The following is a 9,380-nucleotide window of genomic DNA, read 5'->3' as shown; positions in this document are numbered from 1 at the left end:
TCTTTTGTGAATGTATGTTTTAATTTATATACTTAGAAGTGGAATCGCTAGGTTATATCAAAGTGTATATTTAACTTTATAAGAAACTGGCAAAGTCAGTTTTCAGTGTATGGTTTTCAGTGTTGTCCAGGTGGCTAAGCCCACAGCCGCATTGGAAAGTTCCAGGCGCTCTGCAGCTCGCCGACCCTGGCAGTGTCAGCCGTTTCTCGCCAGCGCCGGCCGGCCTGTGGGTTCGCAGTGGTGCCCATGGTTTTAATTTGCACTGCCCTGGTACCGCATGATGTTGAGACCTTCACGTATCTTTTTCAGTAAAATATCTTTCCAGGATTCTTGCTGGTCTTTAAAAATTGGTTTGTCTTCACGTAGAGTAGCAAGAGTTCTTTATATATTCTAGATACAAGATCTTTTTCAGATAGATGTCTTGCAGATATTTTCTCAGCCTTTGACTTGCTTTTCCATTTTCTTATCGGTATTTTTTAAAAGGCAACCTCTTCAGTCTCGATGGGGTCCAGCACATCACTTTTTTCTTTTACAACGTTGGTGTTATGTGTAGGAAATATTTGCTTAAACCGAGGTCACAAATATTCTATGTCTTTCAGAAGTTTTGTAGTTTTCACTCTTACACATACGTCTGTGACCCGCTTTGGATTAATTTTCATGCATGATGTGAAACAAGGGTCAAGGTTTTTGTTTTTGCGGACGACGTCCAGTTGTTTCGGCACCAGTTGCCAGAAGTACGCACCTTGAGCATTAAACTACCTGGGCACTTTTACTGAGGATCAGTTATCTGAAAGGGTGGGGGTCTGTTTCCACACTCCCGATTCCGTCCCCCTGAGCTGTGTGATGCCCCTGTGCCAGAGCCACACTGTTCTGATTCTTGCAGCTCAAGTAAAAGGTAGTGCAAATCCTCCAGCGTTTTTTCTTGCAACATTGTTTTGGCTGTTCTAGTTCCTTTGCATTTCCATATAAATTTTAGAATCGGCTTGTCAGTTTCTATGGAAAAAGGTCTATTGTGATTTCGTATTGAATCTCTAGGCTCACTCGGGCATAGCCGATACAATAACAGTATTGGACCTCTGACGCATGGACATTGTTTATCTCCACGTTGAGTGTGAAATCGTTGATTTCTCTCAATATGTCAGTTTTCAGTGTATGGTTTTCAGTGTATAGTCTTGCACACATACTTTCAAGTTTATAAGCGTTTCATACATTTAATGCTTTTGTACATGTTTCTTTAATATTTTATTGTCTAGTTGTTCGTTACTAGTATATGAAAGTACAACTGTTTCCTTGAATTGCCTTTTTGTCCTGCTGCCATGCTAAATCCGCTTATTAGTTCTAGCGACTTTCTCTGTAGATTTCTTGAGATTTTCCACATAGGCAGTCACATCACAGGTAAGTGGAAGCAGTTTTACTGCCTCCTTTCTCATCCACACACCTGTCACTTCTTTCTCTGGTTTCTGGCTTCGGCGAGGCCCTCACGTGCAGCAGTGAGCAGACGCAATGAGGGCAAACAGCCTGGTTCTGTCCCTGATCTCAGCGCGAAGTCATTTCATCCTTCATCCTCAAGTATGATGTAAGCTCTAGGGTTTTATAGATAACTTTTATCAGATCAAAAAATATTTCTGGCTTCAGAGAGTTTTTATCATGAATAGGTAAGTTTTGTCACATTGTCGTATCTGCTAAGATTATTGTATGGTTTTTCTTTTTAGTCTGAGAACATGGTGAATTACAATCATTGAGTTTCTGCGTTAAACCAACTTTGCATTCCTGAGGCCAATCCCACTTGATCATTGTCAGGCACGTGGCTTCCGGTGCCTGTTGCCAGGACGAGGAGTGAGGTGCCTTGCCTGCAGGGCACACAGCACAGTCGGCAATGGAGGGCCTTACCACAGAGAAGAGACCGCTAGCTTCAGCGTGCCTGTCGTCCCCCCCATAGCCAGCAGGTCTCCAGCAGCTGATTCGTGGCTGTGGGCCTGTAAGCACCCCTCTTGTGCTGCAGGGGGAGGACCGTGTCCCCTCTCCACGCAGGACAGACGTGGAATGGGGTCGGCCGCGTGCTGTGTGCAGCACACGCCTGAGCAGAAAGGGCAGCACACACTGGGTCTGGAGGAGGGAAGGACGGTCCGTGCACAGCGACAGCTCCGCGCAGGCTGCGAGGACTCTGCCTCTCAGGGAGGAGCTGCTCCGGCCCCAGGCCCATCCTGATGCGGCTGAGCGGCAGGCGGGAGGGCCACACGCCGGCGGCCACCGTGTGTCGTCGCGTGTGTTCAGGGACGTGCTTCGCTGGCATTTGCTGAGGGTTTCCGTGTCTTCGTTCACGGGGGTGTTTGCAGTTTTCTGCCACTGCTGCTGTCTCGCCGCGGTGTCCGGCTGATGCTGACTGTATAGAGTGAGCTGGGAAGGGCTCCCTTATTTTCTGATTTCTGGAAGAGTGGGTAGAAATGGTGTTATTTCTTACGTGTTTCATAGAATTCACTTGTGAAGCCATCTGAGCTTAAAGGTTTTTTTTTGGGATGATTTTAACTATGCATTTAATTTAAAAAAATAATTATAAGGCTATTTAAGTTATATATTTTTCTTAAATGAGCGTTAGTAGTTAGTGTCTTTCAAGGAATTTCTCCATTCCATATTTAGGCTTCTTGGCAGAAAGTTGTCCACATTATTCTTTTTTAAGTTATCACTTTTATTGTATGTAAATTATACCCCCAAAAGATGAAAGAATGAAATACTTTTTAAAAACTTTTAAACTCTCTTTTATGTCTCTAGGATCTGTAATGAAATTCCCTCTTTCATTTCTGATACTAGTAATTCATGTAGTTTTTCTTGATTAGTTTGGCTAGAGGTTTCTCAATAGTTTTAATTATAAAAAAACAAGCGGTTGGTTTTAGTCTCTTTTTTTTGTTTTCCAGCTCAGCAATCTCTGCTCTTTCCTTCATTACCCTTTTTCTCTGGTTACTTTACTGTGCTCTTCTTTTTCTACTTATTTCAGAACTTTCTTCTCCTACGTAATCACCTAATGCTGCGAGCGTTGCTTATTGGTTTCAGATAACAATGAGTAAATTGAATCCCTTAGTTGGAACTTGAATTCATAAAAAAAAGAATTCACATTGTATTTATATTCTCCCCCAACTGTTTCTAGTGCTGTGCAATGGGAGTTACTGGAAGAGTTAGCTAAACGTGAAGACAGGAGCTGGGAGGAAAGACGGGTGGTGGACAGGTGGGTGGTGGATGGATAGAAAGATGAATGGCAAGTAATGGCCAGGTGCATGAGCCGACGCTGGCTAACTGATGGACAGATAAAATGAGATGCGAGAGGGGCCTCCCCTGTACCCCCGAGGACAATGTTGCGTGAATGGGGCGCAGGCTTAACTCGGCTCTCTCCATCTGTGGTTAGAGAGGAAGTTAACCTCTTTTGTTATGCAGCTGCGGTAAGTTCCCCTCATTCTAGGACCCCGGCTGGGGGAGTGGCCTCCTAGGGGAAGAGAGGTTTCATGGAAGAGGGGACAAAGGCAGAGGTGGCTGTTGAGTGGCGCTCTCCCTTCCTCCCTCATTCTGTTAGCCAGTTAGCGGAAGGCCCAGGTCAGTCACCATACCCAGCTGTAGGGTGGAGAGGTGAGGGCTGGAGCTTGATCCTCTTAGCGGAAGGGACGGAGCGTTAGCCCTTGCTCTTAGGCCCTGGCTGAGCGGTGTCATTTCATCCCACCTCCAGGTCCTGAAGCCACCTCACTTCTGGCTACAGTCTCTTGGGGAGCTGACCTGTGACTTTGGCCAGAATACTCAGTCATGGGCTTTCAAATGCTCCCCTTGACGCTCAGGTGTGTGATGGTCCCTGGGGTTTGCCTGAGTTCTCAGCAGTCACACAGCGTCAGATGCGAGGACCCTGTCCCCTTTTGCTTGCTCCCCAATGCGTTTGACATGTGTCTACCCCGACTTCCCGCAGTGGGTCCCACTCTGAGATTACAGGCTCAGGATGAGCCCGTCTCCTGCCCAGCTGGGAGATGAGGTAAAGAGGGGACCAAACCCACAGTGAGCCCCGTCCCTGTAGGGGCCGCAGCTGCCGTTGGGTGCTCGACACCCACCCCTTCCCAAGGAGCCCGGCCGCCTCGATGAACCTGAGACGGGGGCAGCGAGTGTTTCCGTTGAAGGCCACATGGCATGTGGTTCAGGCTTTGCGGGACACGGCCTGTGTCCCACAGGCTCAGCGGAAAGCAGCCCCTCACAAAGCCTGCTGGGTTCCTTCGCCCTGGAGCCCAGGCCCTGAGGCTCCCTCTCCTCTGGGACAGGGCCCTGCTACACTCGGGCTGCCTGGGGGCCCAGGCGAAGCTGGTCAACGTGTGGGGTCTGCTGGCTGTGGGCGCTTGCAGCCAGGACCGCCACTGCCACCAGCAGGGGCCCCCAGGTCAGTGCTGAAGGTACAGAGCCACGAGGACCATTGTCCACCCCTGGGGGTGAGCTGACGCATTTCCTTACTATTTAGGGCACCTCGAGCTGGTTTCCGCTATTGTCCAGGCTGCTAGAGCAGGCCCTGACCGCAGCGGCGAGCGCCCAGTGGCCGGGCCCCAGCCCGACCCTGCCCAGCTGCGTCTGTGCCGCCAACCCGTATAGTGGGGGTGGCGCTGGACCACCTCACGGCAGGAAAGCCTGGTTTTAGCACCAGAGGCAGGATGGGGCTGGGGGCCTCCACTCTGGGACAAAAGCAGAAGGGATGAGAAAGCATGTCTAAGACCAGGGCCAGTGCAGCCCGGACACTGTCCTCAGGGACAGGCTTTGGTCTGTGTGCGTCTGGTGCCACTACCCGCTGGGAACCATGTGTGGTCTCAGCACGAGGTGCTGCCTTTCCGTGGGTCGGGGCCAACTTGGGGGCCTGGTGGTCAGGGCTGGCCTGCCAGGGGCCAGTAGCCAACCTTTACGTAGGTGCGATGGCTGTTATGTGTTGACTCAGCTGGGCCACAGTGTGCCCAACTGTTTGGCTAAACACTGGGCGGCTCTGTGAGGGCATTCCCAGATGACTAGCATCTCAGTCAGTGGACTCTGATGCCGAAGGCCTCATCCAGTCCCATGAGGCCCACATAGAACAGAAGGCAGGTGGGGATGCTGAGCTGGTACATCCCCTCCTTCATGAGGACAGCCTGCACCCCGTCTCCAGCTTACGGACAGCAGATCGTGGCACTTCTCAGCATCTGTAACCACCTTAGCCAATTCCTCAATTTTTCCTCCTTTTCTATGCTAATGGTTCTGCTTCCTCGGAGTACTTGATGCACAGACAAGTCCCTTCCAGTAGCGGTCCCCAGCCTTCGTGGCCCCCAGGGACTGGTGCTCCTATGAGAGTCTAGTGCCTGATGGTCTGAGGCAGAGCTGAGGCGGTGACACTGGCGCTGAGGAGCGGCTGCAGATACGGATGAAGCTTCACTTTCTGGCCCGCCGCTCACCTCCTGCTGTGCAGCCCGGTTTCTGACAGGCCATGGACCGGCACTGGTCAGCGGCCTGGGTTAGGGGCCCCTGCCTTACAGTGCTTCCCCTGTGGCAAGGCGGCCCAGAGGGCTGAAACGACGAAGCAGAGCAGGGCGGGCGCCAGCTGTCCTGCAGGCTCTCGCTGCTCCCTCCTCCGGCCCTGGCCCTGACCCCAGACTCACCTGGCCCAGGGCAGCCACTGCATGTCCAGAAGGGAAGAACCAGGATTGGCCACCATGGGCCTGGTAGTCCCCTCTGCACTGGTTGTCGGGAAGCCATTGGGGTGGCTCAGATCTGGTCCCCAACCCGTGGCTGCCAGGACAAGGCTGTGACCAGCTTAGATCAGGGATACCACAGCCCAGAGTGACCCTGTGTTCATCACAGGACCACCCCACTGAGCACACGGCAGGGGCCCAGGTATGTGCAGCGTGCCCGCTTCTGGAGGCCAAGGGCTGGTCCCCTATGACGATCTGGGGGACTTCGCTCCCAGCCTCTCTCCAGCCTCAGGTGGTGGCTGGCAGCCTGGTGTCCCTTGGCTTCTAGACGCATCAGTGCTCTCTGCACCCTCAGATGCCTCCTCTGTGCCTTTTCTTGTAAGGACACCAGTGGTTGGATTAGCGCCCACCTACTCCCATGTGGCCTCACCTTAAATCAGTCGCATCTGCAAAGACTATTTCCAAATAAGGTCATAGTCACAGGTTCCAGGTTAAAAATAGGCAGAAGTTAATTCGCCACAGCCTTTTTGTTAGAGTTTAAAAAGAAAAGACAGGACAAGCCCCTGGGGCGCCGAGGGAACACTTGGTCCTACCAGCCCTGCCCCTTCACTCCCAAGCACCTGCTCGCCCACCTGGGGAGGCTGAATGCCACCTGGTTGGGGTCACGGCTGTTGGTCCTGCTTTTTCATTGAGCGAAGTGAAATGGTTAAACTCCGTGAGCTCAAGCGGGTCCCTGGGTGTGTGTCAGGTGGTGGCCGGGCCACATGGCCAGCACGCAGGCCGTGCCTTCTGTGGGGTGCTACCACTGAGACCCCGTGAGCTTCACAAGTGTGCCCCGTTTTCCTCAGCCACCTGTGGAGGGGGCAAGAGAGCAGAGGTGGGTAGGGGCAGGAGCGGGGTGGGGGCAGTAGCATGAGCGGGCCTCAGGCCGGAGTCAACTGAGGGTTTGGGAAGTGTCCCCCAAAGACCCAGCCCCCCTGGGCTGCTCAGCCAGATGGCTGTGTCATTGGCTGTCCCTCACACGCAGACTGAGACGTGGAGCGTCGGGAGACAATGTGCTGCAAATGCGCTGGGCGCTGAGGGGAGTGCGCCCCCCCGCAGCTGCCCACCCCGCCCCGGGCCAGAGCCCACTATGTTTAGGAAAAGCAGGGGACCTTGCAGCAGATCCCTGACAGGAATCCGCCATGTGACTACGCAGAGGCGCGGACGTCACAGCAACAGGCCAACTGGGCCCGTTGTATCCAGCACAGCTGCAGGGCACCAGCCCAGAGCCCCTGCAGAAGGTCCCCTGAGAAAACCTGTCCAAACGTTGAGGCGCCAGGCCCCACACACGTGTGCACACTCACAGTTGTACATGCACACACTGTTGCCCCCGAATGCAGTAAGAGAATCACACACCCTGCACCCTGATTGAAAGCACGGTGACAGACGCAGGCAAACAAGGATGAGACGCAGAGGCCACAGGCCTTCTCCTCAGTCACCATCCCTCGTTTGCATTCCTGGTCCTCGGCTAGGAGGGGCCCGGGTCCTACCTGAACGGTCCTGTTGCCACCCCTGGGGACAGCCCACCCGTGCTACTTCAGAAGGTGACCCTGAATGCCAGGCAGTGTGCACAATGGCTCACACCACGACAGCTCCCACCCCAGCCTTCCTGCGGGCCATGGTACACGTGTACATGCACACTCGTATGTGCACACATCTGCACACATGCGTACCCATCACGCACACTTGTGCATGCACACATTTGCACACATACCCTTCATGCACACGCACACATGGGTGCACACACACATGCACAGCCAGCATGGCACATGTGCATACACACCCTTCATGCACATGCACACAGTGTACACACATGCACACGTGCACACACGTACACTCACGTACACACATTCCTGCACACAGCCTCTGTGTCTGAAGTGAAGGGCACGCCCATAGCAGAGTCATGTACCTGGGCTGGGTCCTCTGGAACATTCCCTTTTCAGGGACATCTGGCTCACAGAGCGTCTGTGTGGCAACCGGATGGACAGGGCTGTCCAGGCACGCAGTGTCTGTCTGAAGAGTGGACGCTCAGGAACGGCCTCATCTGTAAGAGGCAGCAACGCGGTGTGGGCTCTCTGTGAGGAGAGGGTCCGGTGGCTGAATGAAGGCATGTGCTGAGCAGGACCGAGGCCGCACAGGGGGACCTGCCATGGGTGCATCCAATCAACAGTGGACGACGGGCACCAGCCCTCGGGGAGAGGCACTGCTGCGTGTGTGTTAAGGTGACCAGTTCCCCCGCACAAACGCCTCACCTCTCCGCCCAAAGAGGACGGCAGGTCTGTGTGGACCCCTCCCACCTGCATGCCAAGCGCTGGTCCCCCTTTCCGTCCCTTGCCACCTCCCTCCATGGGCATGAGGCCTGAGCGGCAACCACTGACCTCCGGCGCCATCTCGGGACTGGCCGCACTCCCCTGAGGCCGTGCCCCACCTGCCCAGCACCCTCGACACCTGTCCTGGGTGTCAAGGAGACCTGGGAGTGCCGGGGGGGGGACCAGATGGAGGGGTCCCCATGTTCATGGGGTCACCCCCCTCCAGGGGAAGAGGTGTGAGGCCTGCTCCACTGGAAGCGAGCACCCACCCAGCTGCCCAAGACCCCTGCCCCAGGCGGAGCCCCTGCTGCCATCCGCAGCGCAGCTCCAGGGAAGGTGGGAAGTCCAGGCCCCAAGGCGAGGGGGGCAGGCGGGCGAGGCAGCTGGCGGTGTCCCAGCGCTCTAATCGTCACTAAGAAAGGCTTTGCTGATGACAGTGTTTGCGGGGACCGTGTGTGCCGGGACCGGCACTTTCCCCAGCACGAGCGGCGGCCACCATGAGCCTCAGCGAGGAGCAGGTGCAGTGCTTCCTGGACCAGAACCCCGGCTTCGCGGACCAGTATTTTGAGAGGAAGCTGCGCCCCGAGAATGCGGCCCGGGCCTGCGAGGACGGGCTGCCGGCGGACGGCGTCAGCTTCCGCGAGCTGTGCCAGGTGGAGGAGAGCGAGGCCCTGTTCGAGCTGGTGCAGGACATGCAGGAGGGGGTGAACACGGAGCGCGTGGTCTTCAAGATCCTGCGGCGCCTCTGCGCCATCCTGCACGCCGACCGCTGCAGCCTCTTCATGTACCGCCAGCGCAACGGCGTGGCGGAGCTGGCCACGCGCCTCTTCAGCGTGCAGCCTGATAGCACCCTGGAGGACTGCCTGGTGCCCCCCGACTCTGAGATCGTCTTCCCGCTGGACATCGGGGTCGTGGGCCACGTGGCGCAGACCAAGAAGACGGTGAACGTCCAGGACGTGACCGAGGTGGGTTCCGGGCCACGCGCTGCAGGGGCAGAGGGCATCCCGGGGGCCCCGGGGCACAGGTCGGCCACCCGCACGCAAGGACCTCGCGGAGGTGGCCGGGGCGAGTGGAACAGGCCAGAAGGAGGCCCGTGGCACCTGGCTGGTCTGGGCAGCCCAGGGCTGCATGGACCGGTGGGCAGGGAAGACCCAGCTGAGCGGGCAAAGGCCCAGAGAGGAGGGCCGGGGGGGACAGGGACCCCAAGCTCGAAGCCCCGGTTGAGGCCAAGCTGCTTCCAGGGCAGGTGGGTTTGGGATTCAGAAACAGTGGGAGCCACTGGGGCCGAGCCGGGGGCAGGGCAGAGGGGTGGACAGAGCACAGCGAATCAGGAGGTGGTTCTTGCTGGGCAGGGAAGGGG

The 9,380-nt window shown here is 55.7% G+C and overlaps 1 protein-coding gene across 1 annotated transcript in view; it reads left to right on the top strand.

The window, feature by feature from the left end:
- Nucleotides 1-8,343: 8,343 nt before the first annotated feature.
- The window catches only part of PDE6B (phosphodiesterase 6B), a 29,689-nt gene continuing 28,652 nt past the window's right edge, over nt 8,344-9,380 (top strand). The window contains exon 1 of the mRNA XM_039838372.1: nt 8,344-8,985. Coding sequence (XP_039694306.1) covers nt 8,518-8,985 — 468 coding nt within the window. The 5' untranslated portion in view covers nt 8,344-8,517. The remainder of the gene's footprint in view (nt 8,986-9,380) is intronic.

Source organism: Pteropus medius, unplaced genomic scaffold, assembly GCF_902729225.1.
Source record: "Pteropus medius unplaced genomic scaffold, Ma_sr-lr_union100, whole genome shotgun sequence".
In the NCBI taxonomy this organism is placed as follows: Eukaryota; Metazoa; Chordata; class Mammalia; order Chiroptera; family Pteropodidae; genus Pteropus; species Pteropus medius.
This window is presented reverse-complemented; position numbering and strand designations above follow the sequence as displayed.